Source organism: Lucilia cuprina, chromosome 5, assembly GCF_022045245.1.
Source record: "Lucilia cuprina isolate Lc7/37 chromosome 5, ASM2204524v1, whole genome shotgun sequence".
NCBI lineage: Eukaryota > Metazoa > Arthropoda > Insecta > Diptera > Calliphoridae > Lucilia > Lucilia cuprina.
In genome coordinates, this window is record NC_060953.1 from 38,037,442 (window position 1) to 38,061,990 (window position 24,549).

Consider the following 24,549-nt stretch of genomic DNA (forward strand, 5'->3'; position numbering starts at 1 on the left):
CCAAAAGACCAAATACTTTAAAATCCTTTTTTTCTCTATCACAAGTTCCAGTTCAGTTCTACTTCAGTTGTAGTTCAGTTCTAATTCAGTTCTAGTTCAGTTCTAGTTCAGTTCTAGTTCAGTTCTAGTTCAGTTCTAGTTCAGTTCTAGTTCAGTTCTAGTTCAGTTCTAGTTCAGTTCTAGTTCAGTTCTAGTTCAGTTCTAGTTCAGTTCTAGTTCAGTTCTTTTTCAGTTCTTGTTCAGTTCTAGTTAAGTTCAAGTTCAATTTTATTTCAGTTTAGTTAAGTTTTTGCTATTAACAATTAATCCTTAATATAAAACAGAACTATATTAACAAAACAATACAAACACACCCACACACATATGTATAAAAACTACAACTAATTTAAACACTACAATTTAAGTAGAGTAACATTAAGAAAAAGAGACAGAGAGAGAGAGTGTAAGAAAACAGGAAGAGGAAACAAAAAACAAATTTGGAAACAATCAAAGAAAAAACAAACCTGATAAATATTTGTTTATGATCTTTAAGTGAAGCCGATCTTTGTACAGTATAATTTGGATTTATGATATTTGTGATATTGATGGAGGAAGAAGAGGAGTTGGTGGTGGTGGTGGTAGCAGTAGAAGTTGAATTGGGTGAATTTGTTGTGGTAGGGTCCAATGTATTTGTTGTGGCAGGTGATGTTGGTGTTGCTAATAATGGCGATTGTGGTGGTAATAATGGTGTAAGTAGACTGTTATTAGTAGTAGTGGGTGTAGAGGAAATTGTTGTAGTAGCGGTTGATGTTGTTGTAGCAGATCCTGTAGAGTTTTTCAAACAACTACTACTACCACCAGTTATTGTACTATTACTTAATATAGTAGTATTGTTATTATTGTTATTGTTGTTAACATTATTATTATTATTTTGCTGTTGTTGTTGTTGCTGTTGATGATTTTGTTGCTGTTGTTGTTGCTGATGCTGTTGCAGTGTAGCCGGTATTATGGGGCATGAATTAGCTTTAATACGTGCTCGCAATTCATTATATTTTTGATAGAATCTTTTTGTTTTAGTTGCAGATGATTTTTTTTTAATTGTTTTTTGGAAAATAATTTTGTTTGTTATTTTTTTGATTTAAACGTAAGCAACAATTATTTGTAGTAAAGCATTAAATAATTTATAAATAAAAGTAAAAAATGAAAAAAAAATTATTGGTTTTTGAGAGCAGCAAAATACACGTTGGTGATTTAGCAGAACACATATAAAAATACACACACGCACACACAAAAATTAATGGCATTTAATTAAATTAACAAAATTTGTTTAAAGTTTTTTTTTTTGCAATTTTCGTTATTTTGTTTAGTTTCGACATTTAATGAATGATGTGTGAGGATTAGTTTTTAATGATTTTTTTAAAGTTATTTCGTTTTTTATTTTTGGCAAAACAATTTTTTTTTATTTTCGTACAATACATGAATGAAAAGAAATACAAAAAATAATAAAAAATCATAAATAAATGTTAATAATTATAAATGAAATAAATAAACAAAATTTAAAAACAATCAAATGTAGAACCGCTAGAAAAAGTAAGCACTCTTTACCAGGTATTTCACTAACTAAACAATCTATTAATAAATTAATTGTTAAAAATTGCAAATTATTTGTGAACGCTACACTTTAAAAAGAAAACTATTTAATAGAACCATTCGTTTGTTGTGAACACATTTTGGCCCTTATAAAACGAAGTGCTTCCAAAATAAAACAAGTATGAATGTATAGTCGGGCGTAGCCGACTATATAATACCCTACACCTGTCAGTATGTATATTAAAAATGGGGATTATTTAAAAAAATAAAGCATTTGGTTTGTTTTTTTACTTTATTTCGGAGTATTTTTACTTTTATTTTGGCAAAAAAAGATTTTTTTTACAAGAGTGTTCAAAGGGGGGTAGGGCAAAATATGGCCCTATCCTTAAAAATGTTGGTAGGGGGAGTTAAGTCATCTTCAATAATATTTATGTAGAACTTAAAAGTGTTAATAGTGTTTGTAAGTGAATTTTGACCTTTCAGTCATTTTCTGAAGGGGAGTTTGTATGGGGGATAGGATCAAATGAAGCCCGATCATTACAAAAATCGGTAGTGTCATTTAAAGTTCTATAAAACTAAGTTTTGTCGACTTTTGTTAACATAATAGATCATTTAAATTAATTATAAGCCAAAGGCCCTATTTGGGGGGTACGGTTGTATAGGGGCTAGTCGAAATAATGGACCGATTTCAACCATTTTCAATAGGCTTCGTCCCTTGGCCAAAAGAAGCGTGTGTGCCAAATCTAATTATCTTCAAAATTGCGGCCTGTACTTTGCGCACAAGGTTTATATGGACAGCCAGCCGGCCAGACGGACGGACATAGCTTAATCGACTCAGAAAATGATTCTAAGCCGATTGGTATACTTTAAGGTGGGTATTGGACGAATATTTTTCTATGTTACAAACATCAGCACAAACCTAATGTACCCTCCCCACTAAAGTGGTGTAGGGTATAAACATTTATCACTACTTCAAAAGTAGCACTAAGTGAATTTGTTTACTTTCTGTGGAAGTGATGTTTATTGACTTACAACGAAGCGAAATGAATCATCAAAGGATATAGTGTAAAGTTTGGTAGAAACTTTGAATTGTACAAATTAGTACCTATGTGTCAAATTTGATCGTAATACTTTTATTTTTTTGTGCCAATTATGAGCTTTAACGAAATTATCTAAAGGGGACCTTGTTAATGGGGATAGGGTTAATTACACAGATCTAGTTCAGTTCTAGTTCAGTTCTAGTTCAGTTCTAGTTCAATTCTAGGTCAGTTCTAGTTCAGTTCGAATTCAATTCTACTTCAGTTCTAGTTCAGTTCTAATTCAGTTCTAGTTCAGTTCTAGTTCAGTTCTAGTTCAGTTCTAGTTCAGTTCTAGTTCAGTTCTAGTTCAGTTCTAGTTCAGTTCTAGTTCAGTTCTAGTTCAGTTCTAGTTCAGTTCTAGTTCAGTTCTAGTTCAGTTCTAGTTCAGTTCTAGTTCAGTTCTAGTTCAGTTCTAGTTCAGTTCTAGTTCAGTTCCAGTTCACTTCTAGTTCAGTTCTAGTTCAGTTCTTATTCAGTTCCAGTTCAGTTCTTGTTCAGTTCTTGTTCAGTTCTAGAACCATTCGTTTGTTGTGAACACATTTTGGCTCTCATAAAACGAAGTGCTTCCAAAATAATAACATTTAACACTACTTCAAAAAAAAGCACTAAGTGAATTTGTTTACCTTATGTGGAAGTGATGTTTATTACGAAATTAATTAAATTTTGTTTAAAATATAATGTTTTCTGTACTAAAATTTTATTTTGGAGTTGTCCTAAGAATGACTTCAGATGTAGTGAATGTGGAATAAAAAAAAACATCCCTTTAATGACAATTCTATGTTAAAATCATCACTTCTTCAGATTTTTTTCAGTACTGCCATGGAGTAAATTGTAATTCTTTTTCACTTCTTTGGAAGTTATTTTTAGCTGGTTGGATTTTAAAACAATTGTTCATACAAAACTATATCTATCTATAAACCTTTACTAAAGTTTATAATTTAAAGTATTCCCAATCCCAAATATTTATCAATGTAATGAGAATTTAAATAAAAAATTTTATTTATTCAAACTTTGATCCAGTGACATCTGTAGTTCATTACAAAATCGTTCTATATTAACTTTTGTTATTACCTGCTTTTATAAACATTACTTTTGTTGTTGCAATTTTTTTTTAATCTTTTGATTGTTTATAAAATTATTTTGATTCATGTGTGAATCATAAATATAACTTTTAATGCGAAAACAATTTAAAACGACAAAAACTTTAACAATTTGTTTATAGCGTTTGCTATATGCGCAAACCTTATCTCTATATTTTTTAGATAAAAATCCCTTGTAAAACAATAATTGATTGTATTATTAGAGAGAATATTTAGGTATTAATTAATAGTTTTTGTCTATATGGGGGAATGGTGATATAATATGTTTAAAAGTAGAAATTAGTTAATTATTTATTTAGAATAAATTAAAAACGGGATGTGTAAAAGTGACTGTTTTATTGTTTCAGTAAATTATTTAAAATCTTTAATGATCAAGGAAATGGATGGCACTAATAACATATAAAAACTTCTTAATTTAAAGAAAGTTGTCCTTGGCCTAGGTTACTTATACCAATATATAAAGATTTAAGCTCAGTTAACTTTGTTAGTATTGCCAACTTTTCACTCAAAAACATAAACAATAAACAGTTTTTTTTTTTTGCAAACAATACTTTTGTAAAATGGAAAATTTTGGGAAAATGTTAAATAAACATTTAAAACATTAATAAAATATTAAATTTTTGTTGTTCCGAAATCATTGTTTTATTGTTTTTGATAATTGTGTTTTTTCACTTGAGTTGAGTTTAATTGCCCAATAATACTCAGTTAAACTAAGATAATAAGTAAAGTTACTGTTTACTGAAACAACACAAAACATATATTAAACTAGGTTTAAGCAAAGAATGTAGATTATCTTTATCTGAAAAACCCGACCTTAGGGACATTAAAGTCTGTTTACCATTAGACTGTTTGGGTGCCGAGACACTGTATTGTACATAGTAATGTGGTCGCGAACGTAGTAGCTTGATTAGATTCGAACGATTTAGATGACTGAAAAAGGTTTATTTTAAAACACCAAACACTTAATGTGAAGGTTATCAAGATACCTATAGGTCTGAATACACACAGCTCAGTTAGGGCAATTACCAAGATAAGGAGATCAGACGATTGTTTGACTGCGTTTAATAGGGAATCTTATATTCTTTCAAGTTTCTTTTAAAAGGGAATTGACTCGTTAAATAAAGGTTGATAAAATAGGTTAAAACTTATTTGGAAACGGGTTGTTTCTATTTCTCTTTCCTTTTTAACTGAGCATTTTCTTGTCCTTCATACGTCAGCAGTAATAACTACTGATGGTCTTTATACCACTCATGAATTTGATCTAAACTCTGTAAATAGGCTCATTTGTGTGGAGCCCATGATTTAAGTCAAAGTATAGTCGACTGTGAAGTGTGAAGAAATTACCAGACAATATAGATTAATGCATCCTCATAGCATGTTTTGACTTTTGGAGACTTTTTTCCATGACAATCAATTAGAATGAAATGGATTGTATTGGATCTTTATTGAAGCCTCAAACGCAAAGGATGGTAAGTGATGACTTTTATGTTAAACGTAGGCAAGCGGACACGTATGATACAATAAAAGAAATATAATTTTTTAAATTTTAATTTAACACACTCTTTATAGAGGCCTGAATCCAGATTGTATAGATAAAGTTTTACCTCTAGCTTCAACTTTTTAATATTCTATCATTAAGAGTGGGTAGAACCACGAAAATCCTATGGGGTTACCCTGATGAGGGCAAGACGAAAAATCTCCTCAAAATGAGCAAGTCTGAAGTGGACGGACACACAGGATTACGAGCACATTTATGCAAAATTGGACGTGCGGATTCAGACGTATGTAGACCATGTGGAAAGGACAGAAAAACACTGAAACACTTTCTTTGCCACTGTCAGGCATTCAGGAGTTGCTATTGTTTGGAATCTTAGTTGCATAAGATCATCATGTAAAGAACTTCGTAATTTCTTTTCCATTTAAAGGTTGGCTGACATTTTGGCATAACACACATTTGTTCAATTCTCAATCGATGTCGTATCGTTGTAGTATCGTATGTCATAAAATTTGTTCAAATAATTTTTTTTTTTTGAAACAAAAACAAATCAATAATAAAACAAATTACGACATATTACGATACGCCGATTGTGAATTGGACAATTATGTCTGCTACACGTTAAATTTAGTAAGATTCAAGTAAAAAGAAATAGAATGGTGAATTTCGGCAGATACTACAATGAGAATATTAAAATTCTGTATTCAGAGTTAACAGGCTATCGGGACAGTGAAATGGGGAATCATTTAGATCTGAAAATTCTCGTGGAGCCACGTCACATATCATAATAAAATCTTTCTAATTCTTTTCAGTCAGGTTGTAATACGGGTAATTTCACTTGTGCAATCCAAACAAGTACAAATGTATGGTCACACATTACCGATCATATTTGCGTTTTACAAAAATCAGCATGCTACATCATAATTTGATTGTTTGAGTAAAGTACCACTAAACCCCCTTAAAAGTGCTTACTTTTTCTTCAACACAAATTTTTAAAACTTTCAACAAGAAAATAAAACGCTTGACAAACATTAAACCACTTATTTAATAATAATAAATATAAAAAAATGCACTTACTTTTCATCATTCTCAAAGCTTTGAGTTCGTCTTAAAATAACATCTGTCTCTGTGGTGGCATTATTTGTTTTGCTAACTTCATTATCAGGAACTTCTATTACAAAGTAAATAATTATTATTAATTAATTAATTTAAGAAAAAAGAAAAGCTATAAAACAAAATAAATCAATAAAAAAACAACAACAAATACATACGATTTTTAATTGGACTTTCATTGGTAGAACGCACACGTGTGACATTATTACGTCGCCATGGCGCCTCATCTTCTGTGGCGGGTGTTTCATTTGTAGTTTTCTGCATAGATGATTTATCATCTAGAAATAAGTGATGTTAATAAAAAAAAGAGTAATTAAAATTATTAATAAAATGATTTAAACAGTGTTAAAATGTTTATTAAAATTAGAAAAAAATATGTTAAAAGACATTATTTATTTGTTTATAATTAAAAATTTAGACATTTATTAAAAAGTTGTTTTTTATATAAATTTAAAATGTGAATTAATAGACATTTAAAAAGAAAATTAAAAAATTATGTTCAAAGAATTAAAAGCTAATAAATGTTTAAACATAATTTGAAAAAGTAATAAAATTATATTGAATATTTAATATAAATTGATTTATAATTTGCTTTATATAATTTGAAAATTTTTCTTTCCCGGAATTTCATGGCATTTTTTCCGGGAAACCTCTTACTATTTTGCTCTATGTTTAAAAATAAACAAAATCAAATTTTGCAACGAAATTATGAAAAATGTTGTTTTTTAAAAATGCAATTTGAGAGCAAAAAGGCAAGATTTTTCATTAAGAAAAGAACTCCAAAAGAATTTGAATTAGTATTCTGTTATACAATTTCGGCAAAAAGGAATTGTTCTCTTATATTTTGTTCAGAAAAGTGCATTAAAATGCAATTTAAGGCAAAAAAATACAAATTTAAAAGAAAAAAAAAAACGTTGTTTTATAAAAATGCAATTTGAGGGCAAAAAGGCAACATTTTTCATTAAGAAAAGAACTTAAAAAGAATTCACATTAGTCTTCTGTTATACAATTTTGATAAAAAGGAATTTTACCTTATATTTTGTTCAGAAAAGTGCATTAAAATGGAATTTAAAGGCAAAAAGACAAAATTTAAAAGAAAAAAACTTTATTTTATAAAAATGCAATTTGAGGGCAAAAAGGCAACATTTTTCATTAAGAAAAGTACTTCAAAAGAATTCAAAATAGTCTTCTGTTATACAATTTTGATAAAAAGGAATTGTTCTCTTATATTTGATCAGAAATGTGCATTATAATGCAATTTAAGGGCAAAAAGACAAAATTTAAAAGAAAAAAACTTTGTTTTATAAAAATGCAACTTTAGGGCAAAAAGGCAACATTTTTCATTAAAAAAAGAACTCCAAAAGAATTCAAATAAATCTTCTGTTATACAATTTTGATAAAAAGGAATTGTTCTCTTATATTTTGTTTAGAAAAGTGCATTAAAATGCAATTTAAGAGCAAAAAGGCAAAATTTCAAAAAATACTACACATTTTAGAACTTAAAATATTCTAAAATTTTTTTTCAATTTATGTTGAAGTTTTCTAAAAACAACATATTCTCAAGGTCTTTTGCTTGTTATTAAGAAAATCCCAAAAAGTGCAATTTAAGGTTAATATTACATACAAATACAATTTAAGGGCAAACAAATATTAGAAAATTACTACATTTACATTTTATTTGCAAAATTAAAAAAATGCACTTTTTGCTGAAAAACAGCAAATGTTTTAATAATTGTAAATATTTAAAAAAAACAATTAAATTACAAAATTGCAAAAAAAATACACTTTTCATGAAAAAGCACCTTTTTCTTAAAATAAAACTTCAACAACTTTTAATTTATTTATAATTAAATCTCTCATACTTCTTGATATTCAAAAGATTACTGAAATTTTAATTATAGAAAAGAATTGTTTCCAATGTTCTCTCAAGAAAAAATTTGCCTTCAAAGGCAAAGTTTATTCAAAAAAATTGCCTTTTTGCCCTCAAAGTGCATTTTTATGCAATTTTGAATTTAAACTAATTAAAAAAATAGTTTTTAATTAATTTAGAAAAAAATGTTTTTAATTAACTTAAATGTAAAATTGCATAAAAAATGCACTTTGAGGACAAAAAGAGCAATTTTTTTTAAGAAAACTTTAAAATTTGTTTTATGTTACCTTTTTTAAAAGAGAGTGTCTACGTTTCTCTTGTATACAAAAAATTGCATAAAATACAATTTAAGGGCAAAAAGGCAACATTTTTTGGCAGAATATATCTAAAAACAATAAATTTTGTATATTTCTTGATTTTATTTTTCAAATTTATGTCGAAGTTTTATTACAAACGTATGTACATGTTCCCTTCACTCTCGTTTTAAGCAGGTTTCTGAAAGTAACCTGCAATTTAAGAACAAAAAGGCAATTTTTTGCAAAAGAAAAGTTCAAAAACTTAAAATATCTTGTTGTATTTAAAGATACAATTAAGAAAAATTAAAATATCTTCCGACTCCTTATTTTTTATTGACAAAATTATGAAATTTATGTTTAAGTAATATGATTCCCCCTATTTTGTTTTAATTCCCAAAGATACAATTAAGAAAAATTAAAATATTTTCTGATTCCTAATATTTTATTAAAAAAGGGACAAAAAATTAAATTTAAGAGCAAAAAGGCAACATTTTTTGAAAAAAAAAAACAAAGTAATGTTTGAAAATTTTAACTTTTTTTATAAGGAAATTTTTGTTTAAAGAATATGTTTTTCCCTATTCTGTCCTTAATTCCGAAAATAACTTAAAAACCGCAAGTTATGAGAAAAAATGCAAAATGTTTTTGCAAAAGAAAATTGTAAACAAATTTTAAATTGTTCTCTGTTGTATGAAGAAATTAAAAAAGGTAGATGCCCGCAAATAACTTTTCTTTTATACAAATAAAAGTACAACTTAAGGGCAAAAGGCAACATATTTAAAAAAATGCAATTTAAGAGCAAAATTGCAATTTTTTTTACAAAAATTTTAATTTGTTCTCTGTTGTATGAAGAAATTAAAAAAGGTAGATGCCCGCAAATAACTTTTCTTTTATACAAATAAAAGTACAACTTAAGGGCAAAAAGGCAACATATTTAAAAAAATGCAATTTAAGAGCAAAATTGCAAATTTTTTTCCAAAAATACCACAAAAACTTTAAACAAAAATTGTAAACAAATTTTAAATTGTTCTCTGTTGTATGAAGAAATTAAAAAAGGTAGATGCCCGCAAATAACTTTTCTTTTATACAAATAAAAGTACAACTTAAGGGCAAAAGGCAACATATTTAAAAAAATGCAATTTAAGAGCAAAATTGCAATTTTTTTTACAAAAATTTTAATTTGTTCTCTGTTGTATGAAGAAATTAAAAAAGGTAGATGCCCGCAAATAACTTTTCTTTTATACAAATAAAAGTACAACTTAAGGGCAAAAAGGCAACATATTTAAAAAAATGCATTTTAAGAGCAAAATTGCAAATTTTTTTCCAAAAATACCACAAAAACTTTAAACAAAAATTAAATATAGTTTAATGGAATTATGTAAAAATGTAAATATTAACTTATATTTCACCTTTTACTTAGAAAATATTGCAAAAAATGCAATTTAAAGTTAAAAAGGCAAAATTTTTTAGGAAAAAAAAAACAAAACAAACTGTACACATTTTAAAAATTTGATTTCGTTTACATGACAAAATTTAGTTTTCTCTTTTACTTTTTATTTAAAAAAATACTTAAAAGTGCAATTTAAGCTCAAAATTGCAACATTTTTGTGTGAAAATTAAATTCCGAAAAAAAATTATCTTTTAAAGGCAAAAACGTTTATAATTCTACCCCTTTAGATAAAATTTTAACAAAAGAAGAAGATGAAATAATATTTGAACAAAAGTAGATGACGAACGAACCTATAAGAGGTAATTTGACTCTTTCTCTTAAGTTTCAGAAAGAACACAATGCTTGTTTAAAGTTTTAAAAATAATTACAAAAGTTATCAAAATAAGTGTAAACTTTTCGAAGAAATATCAAAAGAAAAAGTTAATCAAAATGTAGAAAAGAAAAACCGTGCAAGTATTTCATTACATAAAGAAAAAGAAACAACACAATATAGAAATAATAAAACATGTCATTACAAATCTAAAGATACCTTCACGATCAGAAAGGCTGGTTGAATGCGAACTCTCTGTGGAATCGGTTAAATCTGAATCAGTTTCTTCGGATTCCGAATTAGTTGGTAAACTACTGGACGTTAGGCCCGAAGTAGAGGCCATAGACGTAGAAGCTATAGACAATGAATTTAACAACAATCAACAACAATATGAAACAAACATTTAAAACGTTCAAAAACAGAAATCAAATATTTAAGGGAAAAAAATGAAATCAGAAAAATAACAAAACCACTCACAAACAAATCAAATCAATATTTAAAACAAATTAAAATGATCGTATATGGTAAAATAAACAAATCTATCAATGAATTGTGATCGATGTTTAGATGGAAAGAGAGACGCATTGTAAATGAAATAAAATGCAAATAAGACAAACTCATGTGGGGATAAAATGCCAAAGAGGAGGGTTCAATTAAAATGTTATAAACTAATGGAATGATAAATGAAATGAAAAACAATTTCAAATGTTTGCCCTAACGCCCATGGGACCCTGTTTGCGTGTGTGTGTGTGTGTATAAAGATATCCAATGAAATGAACAACAAAGAAAAGAACAACCACGCCCACCATTTAAGGCAGCACGCACATTTAACAAAATTATACATTTAAGAAAAAAAGTATAAGAAAATATATAGATTATTGTTAATTGTTTTTTTAATTTAATAAATCCATAACTATTTAACAGATTTTTCTTTATGATACTTTAAATACCTTTAATCTTAAACATACACTTACCATTGACATGATCCTTGTTATTTTCTGGTCGCACTTCAACACGTATAATTTTAGTGTTTGTTTTATCGATATGATTTTCAATTGTATCTGAGATTCTACTGTAAAATTTTATAATAAATTAATAAAAAAACACTTTAAGAGTTAATGTTTTAAACACTACCTGATTTGACTAGATGGCCTTCGTTTCATACGTTTGTTACTTGCTCTATATTCTTCAAGGAATTTAACCATTTTACGATCTGCTACATCTATGCAGGTTTGTCCGGCATAGTTTGTTACATCCATATCGGCCATGGCGTCTAATAGCATTTCTGCGGATTCTTTTTGTCCCCAATGTGCTGCCGCATGCAGTGGTGTCCAGCCATCATTATCTTTAGCATCAACATTAGCACGACCCGCGAGCAATAAACTTAAAACCTTATAGGGAAGAAAGAAAAATTAATATTTTTGTTTAAAATGTTTTGATTATAGATCGGTCTATAGTATAGACTGTAAATCAGTCTATAGTCCTGAATATAAATCTGTCTATAGTCTCGTCTATTAATCAGTATATGTAGAACAATATAGAACAAATCAGTCTATAGTCTTGACTATAGATCACTTGACTAAAGCCTTGACTAGAGACCCCTCCATAGACTTGACTACAGACCACTCTATAGTCTTGACTATAGGACACTCTGTAGTCTTGACTTTAGATTACTCTATACTCTTGACTGTAGCTCGCTCTATAGTCTTGAGTATAGATTAATCTATAGTCTTGGTTATAGATCACTCTACAGTATTGAGTATATATCAATCTATAGTCTTGGATATAGATTACTCTATAGTCGTGACTATTGATCAGTCTTCATAGATCAGTCTATAATCTTGACTATAGACCAGTCTATAGACATGACTATGGATCAGTCTTTAGTCTTGACTATAGATCAGTCTATAGTCCTGACAATATATCAGTCTATAGTCTTGACTATAGATCAGTCTGTAGTCTTGACTATAGATCAGTCTACAGTCTTGACTATAGATTAATATATGGTCTTGACTATAGATCAATCTATAGTCTTGACTATAGATCAATCTCTAGTCTTGACTATAAATCAATCTATAGTCTTGACTATAGATCAATCTATAGTCTTGACTATAGATCAATCTATAGTCTTGACTATAGATCAATCTATATTCTTGACTATAGATCAATCTATAGTCTTGACTAGAGATCAATCTATAGTCTTGACTATAGATCAATCTATAGTCTTGACTATAGATCAATCTATAGTCTTGACTATAGATCAATCTATAGTCTTGACTATAGATCAATCTATAGTCTTGACTATAGATCAAACTATAGTCTTGACTATAGATCAATCTATAGCCTTGACTATAGATCAATCTATAGTCTTGACTATAGATCAATCTATAGTCTTGACTATAGATCAATCTATAGTCTTGACTATAGATCAGTTAATAGTTTTGACTATAGATCAGTCAATAGTCTTGACTATAGATCAGTCTATAGTCTTGACTAAAGATCAGTCTATAGTCTTGACTATAGATCAATCTATAGTCTTGACTATAGATCAGTCTATAGTCTTGACTATAGATCAGCCTATAGTCTTGACAATAGATCAGTCTATAGTCTTGACTATAGATCAGTCTATAGTCTTGACTATAGATCAGTCTATTGTCTTGAATATAGATCAGTCTATAGTATTGAATATAGATCAGTCTATAGTATTGACTATAGATCAGTCTATAGTCTTGACTATAGATCAGTCTATAGTCTTGACTATAGATCAGTCTATTGTCTTGAATATAGATCAGTCTATAGTCTTGACTATATATCAGTCTATAGTCTTGACTATAGATCAGTCTAAAGTCTTGACTATAGATCAGTCTATAGTCTTGACTAGAGATCAGTCTTTAAGTATGAAGGAACACAATATTGAATAAAGGACATATGGAACGGATATCAATAAAATTTACTACAGACCAGTTTGTAGACTTTACTATTCATCAGTCTATAGTATTGACTATAGACTTAAATCAGAAATCAAAAACCTTACTATGGATTTGAACCTATCAGAAAGGAACGCAATCATATCTGAAATGGATCTAGTAATTTTATAGGAAGATCTTTCTTATCACCTTTTACGCAGACACAATTAGATCGGCTTTGAAGTTAAAATTAGTCTCTCAACAGTTCTACTTAATTTAGAAACCTACAATGGTCAGTTGATAGATTATGAGACTATAACTCATATTAAGTGCTTTTCCGAATGATTAATGATCTCTGAAAATTTCGTTTCATACATTGATTAACATAATCATTCCCATATAAGACTGGAAATTTCCAAAATAGAAATAAATTAAATGGCTATTCCTAATCACTAATTTAATATACCAAATCGAATCCACAATTTAAAAAAAATCCACTAGATTTGATTTGTATTTTAATTTACCAAAAAAATATTTTATATTGCAATTAAAACAAACAAAACACAATCAAAATGAAATGAAAATTGAAATTACCTTTGTATAACCTTTAGCTGCTGCCACATGCAGCGCTGTTGCACCTGTTTTTGGATGTGGTCGATCAACTTCAGAGGCATCGCTACGCAACCATTTTTTGGCATCGCTCAACATTTGTTGTTCTTCGGCTTGACGGGCTTTAGCACAATCAATTTGTTGTTCGGACACCATTTTTTGCATGAAATCAATCATGGGCAAATGTTGGATGTCGACAGCCAAGTCCACGGCTAAATCGCCATCACTATTGACGGCAGCAACATCGGCACCATGTTCAACTAAATAACGTGCTATGCTTACAAAACTGAAACAAAAACAAAAAAAAACAACAACATTTTTATTTTAACAAACAAATTAAGAGGCATTTAAGAAAACAAAAAAAGAAAATTTTAATGCAGCCGCCAGCCAGCCAGCAAGCATAGACAAAGTGAAATTAGAAGAAATAGAAAATAAAATGTTTTTCATTTCAATTTTTTTTCGTTTGTTTAGATGATGAAATTCAAAATTATGCAATTTTATTATTTGTTTATTTTTTTCTTTGAGGTTTAGAAAGCGGTTGCTGCTGCTACTGATGCAACGTTTACACAAACTTTTCTGCTGTTGCTGCTGTCGACGTTAACACCAATAACATTAATATTTATTAAATAGATAAATTTAATGAAATATTCTTTTGTTAAGCACACTTACCCACATGAGGCTGTAGCGTGCAGGGGTGTCCAACCTTCATTATCTTGTCTGTTTATATCGGCTCCTTGTTCTACTAGAAATTCAACCATTTCTAAATTGTCATCGATGCAGGCCTAAAATAAGATGGAAATAATGTGGAAATTAGTAACAATTTTAGGGGAATTAAATTTTTATGTTTATAAATAACTTAATAACTTAATAAGAGATAATCATGATGACGATCGTCATACTAGTATTGTTGCGAAATATTATCGGGTTTATAATGGGAATTGATCCAGATTGATAAAATTATCCAACCATAAAGGTAACCGTAACCAAGGTGAAATTGTTAACTAACTAACTAACTAACTAACTAACTAACTAAAATGGGTGACAAAAGGGGCATACGGTTCCATATTGAAGACCATGCAGTTTTGACTATAGTCTATAGTCTTGACTATAGATCAGTCTATAGTCTTGACTATAGATCAGTCTATAGTCTTGACTATAGATCAGTCTATAGTCTTGACTATAGATCAGTCTATAGTTTTGACTATAGATCAGTCTATAGTCTTGACTATAGATCAGTCTATAGTCCTGACTACAGATCAGTTTATAGTCTTGACTATAGATTAGTCTATAGTCTTGACTATATATCAGTCTATAGTCTTGACTATAGATCAGTCTATAGTGTTGACTATAGATCAGTCTATAGTCTTGACTATAGATCAGTCTATAATCTTGACTATAGATCAGTCTATAGTCTTAACTATAGATCAGTCTATATTCTTGACTATAGATCAGTCTATAGTGTTGACTATAAATCAGTCTATAGTCTTGACTATAGATCAGTCTATAGTCTTGACTATAGACCAGTCTATAGTATTGACTATAGATCAGTAATATACTGATGATAGTCTTGACTATAGATCAGTCTATAGTCTTGACTATAAATAAGTCTATAGTCTTGCCTATAGATCAGTCTATAGTCTTGCCTATAGATCAGTCTATTATCTTAACTTTATATCAGACTGTATCTTAACTATAGATCAGTCTATAGTCTTGACTATAGATCGGTCTATATTCTTGACTATAGATCAGTATATTATAGTCATGACTATCTACGAGCAGATGGATACGAATGTAGAGAAAACAGTGAAACTCCGAAGCACTTCCTTTGTCATTTTCAGGCCTACACCTAATGATATGTAATATTTTGGCGTACCAAACACGTATAATCTCAGACTCGGTAAACGTCTATTTTTTTTTTTTTTTTTTTGTCAAAAAGAAAAGTGATAAAAATATACTATTCTATAGAAATGCTTGCCAAACATTTAAATAATTTATGCAAATATTTATTTGTTCGTTAAAAATAGAGAAATAACAAATATGCCAATAAAATTTTGTCTATTATTTAATCACTATTAAAATGATGTGTAGACAGTATTTGTTTTGTTTTTGTTTATCTTTATATTATTTATTTTACAAATTGTTTAGAACGAAACACAAAACTTCGTTATTGAATACTATTTTTAAATGAATAGATTAAATAACATTAAACAAATTAGTTTGAAACAAAATTAATGAATAGTCTGTTAGAAAAGTTTGTGTTAAAAAATGATTAAAAAAAACTTTTAAATTTAAATAATTATAGTGTTTATTATAGGAAAAGATTTTAAAACAAAATTACAGTCAACAACCTCAAAAATTAGAAGTAAGAAGTGAAAAATTTGTTTATATCAATATATCCCAGGACTGACGATCATTCGATCTTTCGGAAACATGAGGCTAAAGTAAACATATTTTAAATAATTGATCTACCGACTGTTATCTATTTTCTGTTGATAAAAAAATTATAAATTATGTTATGAAAATTTTTTTTTAATAAAATAAAAAAAAAAAAAATAAAAAAAAACGACAACTGCACTGATATGAAAATTTATCAGTCTATAGTACGAAACCTACTCCACAACATTCATTCATTTATTCATACAAATCTCACAAAAATAACAATAAATTATGAAAAGCAAAAATTTATTGAAAAAAAAAACAAAAGAAAATTTTTTTAAAAAAGAATTATAAAAGATGATATCATCGAAATATTTAACGGAAATTCTGCCAATTCTCCAAACAGCACACATACACTAGACTTCGTTTAAATGTTTATATGTATGTATATAGAGCAATAGAATAATTGTTTGTTTTTATTATATTCGACTTCTAAATTCTAACGAAATATCGATATTAAATCAAAATTGTTTATACGATATTAGTATTATTTTGTTGGTATTTTGTTATCAATATATTAATATATATTATTACAATTTCGAAACGAGATTTTTTTCCACAATTGTTTGGTTTAACTAAAATTACATATAATATTTAAAGTAAATATTTACTATATTGATGTAATAACAATAACAAAAAAAAACGAAAGATAGAAAGAAAATTTTATATGTAAATTTTATGATAGTTATTTGTTATGAAAGTAAAATTAGAATTTAAAAAATATTTAGAACCAATAATGTTTGAAATATTTTGAAAATGTGAAATTTAGAGTGAAAATATTTGCGTAATTATAGGCTCTTTGTTCAAATAGTTCATCTCTGACATCCCCATAAAGTTTACAATAATAATTGTGAGCGTGTCACTTCCCTCTATGAAGTAAATATTAAAAATAGAATATTAAGGAAACTTGAACAGTAACAGTTTTTATGGACATGGATCAACAATAGTAGGGGGAACCTTACCCATTGAGAACTATATTTGTTAAACCAGCTAGAAACTAAGAGCGGATTTTTGAGTTGGCAATCAAATGCCAATTATTAGTCAATCTTGACTATAGATCAGTCTATAGTCTTGACTATAGATCAGTCTATAGTCTTGACTATAGATCAGTTTATAGTCTTGACTATAGATCAGTCTATAGCCTTGACTATTGATCAGTATATAGCCTTGACTATTGATCACTCCATAGTCTTGACTATAGATCAGTCTATAGGCTTGACTATTGATCAGTCTATAGTCTTGACTATAGATCAGTCTATAGTCTTGACTATTGATCAGTCTATAGTCTTGACTATAGATCAGTCTATAGTCTTGACTATATTTCAGTCTATAGTCTTGACTATATTTCAGTCTATAGTCTTGTCTATAGATCAGTCTATAGTCTTGACTATAAATCAGTCTATAGTCTTGACTATAGATCAGTCTATAGTCTTGACTTTAGATCAGTCTATAGTCTTGACGATAGATCAGTCTATAGTCTTGACTATGGATCAGTCAATAGTCTTGACTATAGATCAGAACTATATTTGTTAAACCAGCTAGAAACTAAGAGCGGATTTTTGAGTTGGCAATCAAATGCCAATTATTAGTCAATCTTGACTATATTTCAGTCTATAGTCTTGACTATAGATCAGTCTATAGTCTTGACTATAGATCAGTCTATAGTCTTGACTATAGATCAGTCTATAGTCTTGACTATAGATCAGTCTATAGTCTTGACTATTGATCAGTCTATAGTCTTGACTATAGATCAGTCTATAGTCTTGACTATATTTCAGTCTATAGTCTTGACTATATTTCAGTCTATAGTCTTGACTTTAGATCAGTCTATAGTCTTGACTATAGATCAGTCTATAGTCTTGACTATAGATCAGTCTATAGATCAGTCTATAGTCTTGACTATAGATCAGTCTATAGTCTTGACTATAGATCAGTCTATAGTCTTGACTAAAATCCCATTATATTAAATCCCACAGACAAAAATCATAATTGAATCAGCTGATTCGTTGCGTGCAGGACAACTCGAATAATTTTAAGTCGTTAACCATCTTGAGAAATGTTTAATTATTTCAATTTTGTTATTTCAACTTTTTTCGTGTCTGTTATTTTACAAAAAGTCTGTTAAATTCTCCTAAATTGTTTGTATATTATTTTTTTATTCTGTTTAATTATTTTATTATTCCCATGTGGGAGGTCATGTATCCAATTTAATGAAAAACATCAATGTTTTTTTGTTTGTCCGACTGCGTGTATACAATTCATTTTTCTTATGTTTAATTAATTAATTGGCACTTGTCCAGATTTTTTTGATAATTTTGAAATGTATGATTTTCATTTATATGAATATTACTCTAAAATGCTTCATTACATTTACGTAAATTTCAATTTGGGAATCTTAAACCTTTTTGGGATCGCAATTACTTTGAATTTGAAGAAAATGTGTGGTCAATGATTTGAATAATACTTATCGAAATTATCGTTGAACTTAGAAACTCCCTAAGTGATAAAGAGATTCCCAAAAAGTTCAGTGATAAATATCTGAGGAAAGTAATTTTTTCGGAAATATTATTATGAACAATCTTCATGGGTTAATATTGATTAATATTTTATTTGATTTCTATTTTCTTTATTGTTTTTCTTTTAGCATTTTGAATTTGGCTATATTAATTTTATTGGAAATTTATCAAAGAAATTCATGTAATAAAATTGATTTAATCTGTTTATTAATGAGAAATAATTATTAATAAAAGATATATATTTTTTATATCAGGTTTTAGATGTTGCTTCTTTAAATTTCCTTGAATTGGAGTTAAATTCACTTTGAAAATGGGGACCAGTGTATACAATCTTGCCAGAATTTTCTTGGAAAGCAAAAATCTTCAATACTTAATTGTACAAGTTTTGGTAGGATCTTCCAGAATCAGAACACAAACAAGAAGTCGGAGATAAAACAAAACTGTCTTAAGTGAAGACGCGATCTCATAGTTAAAAAACTACATCAGGAAGTTTTTATCTTAACCAGATTAGCTCAAATATTTTAAGGTAAAAATTTACGCCCCATAACGGCAGCGGAAAATATTCCTGAACAAAATCGTAAGATATCGACAATTAATATATTCAGTCATGAATATTATTTACTTCGAACGTAATAAAGACCAAATATGCTTTCAGTTATATTCCCTTTCCATCCGATGATTATGACATTTAGACTAACTAGCTAAGTAGCAAATTATGTAACTAACTAACTATATAACTAACTAACCAACTAACTAACTAACTAACTAACTAATAACATCTATCTATCTATCTATCTATCTATCTATCTATCTATCTATCTATCTATCTATCTATCTATCTATCTATCTATCTATCTATCTATCTATCTATCTATCTATCTATCTATCTATCTATCTATCTATCTATCTATCTATCTATCTATCTATCTATCTTTAGTTAGTTAGTTTGAAAGGAGGGTGTATACACATTCAATCCGAAGAAATACACTTAGGCCTCTATCCGGCCTGTTGTGCGCTCCTTAACCAGTGACACGGGTGTGGATCGAACCCACCACCTCCGGTCTACCAGACTACAACACTTACCACTAACCTACCAGAGGCCAGGTTCTAACATTTCACTGCCTGGCTAGTCCTTTGATGATTTGACATGGGGTCTAACTAGAGCGCCACATAACCTAGTACTACGGGTGGACAGTTACCCGCAGGACAGTGTCCAGGCTGGTCTTTTGTTTTAGGTTAAAAGATTGGTAAATTGTAAAATATAAATTTTCAAGATATGTTTCTGGGCTGTGGATTAATAAAATGTTTGATTTTATTAATAGGGTATATGTTCGTTTAGAGAGATCCTGTGTTGTGAATCTCTCTAATGCGAAATGCTCGTAACATTCGTGTCCAGAATACGCTGGGAACTACTGGCTTGTAATGTTAAGAAAAAATCAAAAATACAACTGATAAAATTTCATAATTTATAATTGTCTAAATCACTCATTACATCGAATTAAGCACTTATGATATTTTAAATGGTTTTCCCCTCTTTCTCTCTCCCTCTCTCTCTCTCTTTTAACAAAAAGTCAATGTTTTTGTTTAACAAAATTTAAAATTCTTTCAAAATTCATTTTGCTGTTTAATTACAAAATAATAAAATAAACACGAATATTGTACATTTGCACAAAATTTTAAAATTAAACAAAAAATTGAAAAAGAAAAACGAAAGTGTTAAAGTTATTTTCTTTTTTTTCGTTTAAACAATTGTAAATATGTTCAAGTATTTATTGTTGTTTTGTTTACATTTCAACAGAAAAATATTTGTTAAAAAGATAGTGAAATGAAAACAACAACAAAAAACAATTTGTTTCCTTCAGTTTATGTTGAAAACATAATAATAGATACAACCAAAAAAAAATAATAGAAATAAATAAAATTCAATTAAATTAAGAAATAGTTTAGCTTTTGTGTTGCAGTGTTGCATTATTCGTTTAATCAAATCAAATCTAAAATGTTATTCACCTTTTCTTCTTGGTTTTTTAAGTTTGAATCGATTCAATGAACAACTACAATTGAAACAAATTTAAAATATTGTTTTGTTTTTTTGCTCTCTTTCTCTCTCTCTGACGTCCAGTACTTAATTTATCTACTATTTTCTAATTTACCCTGTACAATAGCCTGGCAACAGAAAAAACATACAAAATATCTAAATATTTAGTAAAGTGCATTTTTTTTTGAAAAGGCCCAACAGACCCAAAACAAAACAGACAGAGATAAATAAGTAATCAATTGTTTGGCGTCGTTGTCGGTTTGTTGGGTGAGAGCGTTTAATAATGCGACACGATTAAAACAATTAAATAAAGTATAAAACACGCCAGCGTTATAATTAGAAAATCGTAACAATTAAACACTTAATAGAATTATGCAAAACACTGAGGGTGATTTGTATACGGGCAATGATTTTTGCAAAACAAAAATTTATATTAGGGAGGTATTTTTTGTCTTGATAAAATTTGATCAATAATTTTACAAAACAACTTTATGAAAAATCAACAATATTCCAAAATTAGATATTTGCTCCGGCTTTAAAAAAATGTAAACTGAACCGACTTTGTTGAATAATTCAGTTTTTACCTCTGAATTTGCTTTAATTTGAAAAAAATGTAATCCTCAGATGTCCTAATAGTAATACAAAAAAAGAAAATAAAAATAACTTCCTGAGAACGAATTGTAGTGAATTTAGAATCAAATAAAAAGGATATCCCCGACAAATTCTTCAGGTCTTTTTTCAGTAAATTCATGAAGTAAATTCTACTTCTTTTCCGCTTCTTTGGAAGTTCTTTTTGTTTACTGAGTGACAGTCTTTGATCGACTAGATATATTATTGAAAAATTGAGTTCAGCACTGATGCCTATTTCCAAGTTTAATGGATCCTATATTCTTTCTTCGAACAGGGGTGTGCATGCTCCCGAGCCCGATCGGTATTTCTTACCGGTTGTGTAGTAGGATGGCTGTATATGCTGGTGATTTGTCGGGTTAGCGTTAATTGGTGTTATCTCACATAGATCAGTTCAAAAAGAAGAGATCATGATTCATTTTGTTGGATATTTTGGACTACCAAATTTGTCTCTAGGTGCTGTTGCCAAAACAAAACAGGGCCATCTCAGTAGTGTTGTTGCGCGGACTTAAAGAGGTCATCCAGCAATGTGCTGGAATGGGTCATTAGATGATGAGGATTGAATTTTAAATAATGCAATCTTTTATAGCATCATAAGGGTTGTCACCTTCCGGTATATCCAGAAGATTGATTTTACCTGATGTTGGGATTTGTCTCCACTTCTATTGACTTTAGACCAGAGATTGCTTTTTCCTTGTCGGGTTGTGTATTGGGCTTGAGTCTATGCTGTCTGTCAATCCGCAACGGAACTACTATGGCAAGAGATTAGATAGCTTGAGTACTTCACGAAATGGCTCAAATCAGCGGCGGCTGGCCGCCAGTAATATTTTGCAAGCCGCGCCGCCACCGACTTCTTTCAACTCAAAAGCTAAGTCGGCTTAAACGTAGCCGCTGATAAAGATTGGGATGACACATGTATTTCAGAAAATAATTTTACCAATTTGAACGGAGTTGCAACTTTTTTAAATTCTTATTGCAAATTGAAAAGAGTTGCCACACAATATTGTGCCAATATTAAAATAGTGAAAACTACTATAAATGTAAATTTTCTGCACAAAAAAAACCTATATAGAGATAGTTTTCCATATAACAGACTATTATACAGAGGTTTTTTAATATAATAAACGCTTATAAGGTTAATTTCTGCAGAAAAAGTTAAATTGATAATTTAGCCGCCGACGATATCTTCTATAATAAGAAGCCGCCACCGACCTAAAATGGTAGAGCCGCCGCACGCCGATAATTTTGCATCGGCTTGTATCTTTGGTCTCTATGTATCATACGGCGACCGCAATCATTGAAACACGAAGTGTCACATTGTTCGTGATATAACTGCCGGTTTCTCTATATGCGAAAGAACATTTTCATTCTTAAAAACAACAAATATATTTAAAATTTTGTTATTATTTTCAGTATTTTTATAAGAATGAATATGTTGTTTCGATATTGTGAAACAGGCAGTTAGTGTCTCTTAATCGTGCGTCATGGGGGATGTCATACATTGATCTTTAAGACAATTTTGGTCTGAATATATTCCATTATTAAGTGTTATATACAAAGTTCAAGTTCTAAGAGAAATGCGAATAAAATTTAACTTTAATTTAAGAAATATCGAAAACAAAACCCTGCTTATACTAAGCTGATCCTCGAGGATCGGTCAGTAGATTCAGTATAATCATTTTACGTAAGGTCTTTTCTAAGGACAACCCAGAACCCCTCAAGTGAGCACTATTTAAAGCAGTGTAGATCAAGCAACAAAGTTCTACACTAACTTATTAAACGGTACTCACAGGAAGGATCCATTAAAATGATTGCGATGGTATGTTTAAAACGGGTTTTACCAACTTTACACAGTACACAAAAACTTATTGTAGTGGTGAAACTGATGACTTCATGTGAAAACTCTTTAAAGCAGGTAAGCAGTGTAGGTCAACCAGCAAATAGTTATTGAATTGATCCTACAAAGGCTTATAAGCTCGTAGTAGTAAAAAAGTTTAAGAGTTTTTTATAGGAAACGAAAGATCTTCAATCAGACTAGCATACCGAGGCAGGCGAATTTGTATAGTTTTAGCTTTCCTTAACGGTTTAATCCAATTAATCCAATAACCTAACAGTATCATATACTTTAGCCACTTACATCGATGGTAAGAGCAGGATCATTCACCCAAATATTGACCCATAATGTTGTTATTTACCTCTACTAAATTTATTTATCTTTCAATCAACTTTTCTCCAAGTGCTTAACAACAACTACAAGTGTATTTTAAACAATAATTAGATCTGCTAAATACTCTAACAGAGCGTAATTTTCCGCTTAATTTTCATTCATTAAAAGTTTCAATTTTCTTTTATTCTTCATATTTTTAGGTTAATCTCTATTTTATTTAGTCTGAATTGCCACTAAAGGTTGCAAATTATAATTATTATTGTGCTCATAGTTCATTGTATTTTGTAGTTTTTTTTTTCAATTGTAATTGTTAAATTCAGCACATTTTAATCGTACAAAATCCCCTCAACATTCCTCCCATTGTTCTTTTTTAAACCAAGAGAAAATTATATATGTACATATATTTTTTTGTTATTTTCACATGAGTAATATTTACTATTGTGATTACACTATGCTTATAACGGTACTTTACATTATATGACCTCCTAACCTCCTCCCTTGTTCTTGGAAAGAAGACTTTACAAACAGATTATGTATTTTGTTTAGATTTTTTCCAGCAATATTTCTTTGGCATTCCCGCCTTTATTGGGTAAAACATAATTTGTTGTAAATGCTCAATAAGGAATAACGTCTGAATCAGAACTGATTTCTGATAAACTATAATAATTCCAATAAAAATAAAACGAAGTACTACCAAAAGAAGCAGCACTAAGCGATTTTTTTTACCTTCTGTGGAAGTGATGTTTATTGACTTCCAAAGAAGCGAAAAGAATTCAATTCTGTTTATAATTGAAGGAATATTTTTTTGTACTGAAATTTATTTATTAATGTTAATATTATTTAAGTCAAACTAGTTGTAGTCTATAATACTACAATTTCAAAGAACATAAAAATTACTTCCAGGAAGTGACTTCAGATGTAGTGAAAATTTTAAAATTTGGAATCAAATAAGAAGAATATCCCTCTTATGACAA

At 29.0% G+C, this 24,549-nt stretch overlaps 1 protein-coding gene across 1 annotated transcript in view; it reads right to left on the reverse strand.

Moving 5' to 3' along the window:
- The window catches only part of LOC111678882 (protein phosphatase 1 regulatory subunit 12A), an 84,662-nt gene that overhangs the window by 43,687 nt on the left and 16,426 nt on the right, over positions 1-24,549 (reverse strand). Inside the window, exons 3-10 of the mRNA XM_046952459.1 lie at positions 14,464-14,576; positions 13,780-14,080; positions 11,414-11,670; positions 11,254-11,348; positions 10,499-10,633; positions 6,515-6,634; positions 6,321-6,414; positions 504-1,043 (exon numbers count right to left, since the gene is read on the reverse strand). Of these exons, the coding sequence (XP_046808415.1) occupies positions 504-1,043; positions 6,321-6,414; positions 6,515-6,634; positions 10,499-10,633; positions 11,254-11,348; positions 11,414-11,670; positions 13,780-14,080; positions 14,464-14,576 (1,655 nt within the window). The remainder of the gene's footprint in view (positions 1-503; positions 1,044-6,320; positions 6,415-6,514; positions 6,635-10,498; positions 10,634-11,253; positions 11,349-11,413; positions 11,671-13,779; positions 14,081-14,463; positions 14,577-24,549) is intronic.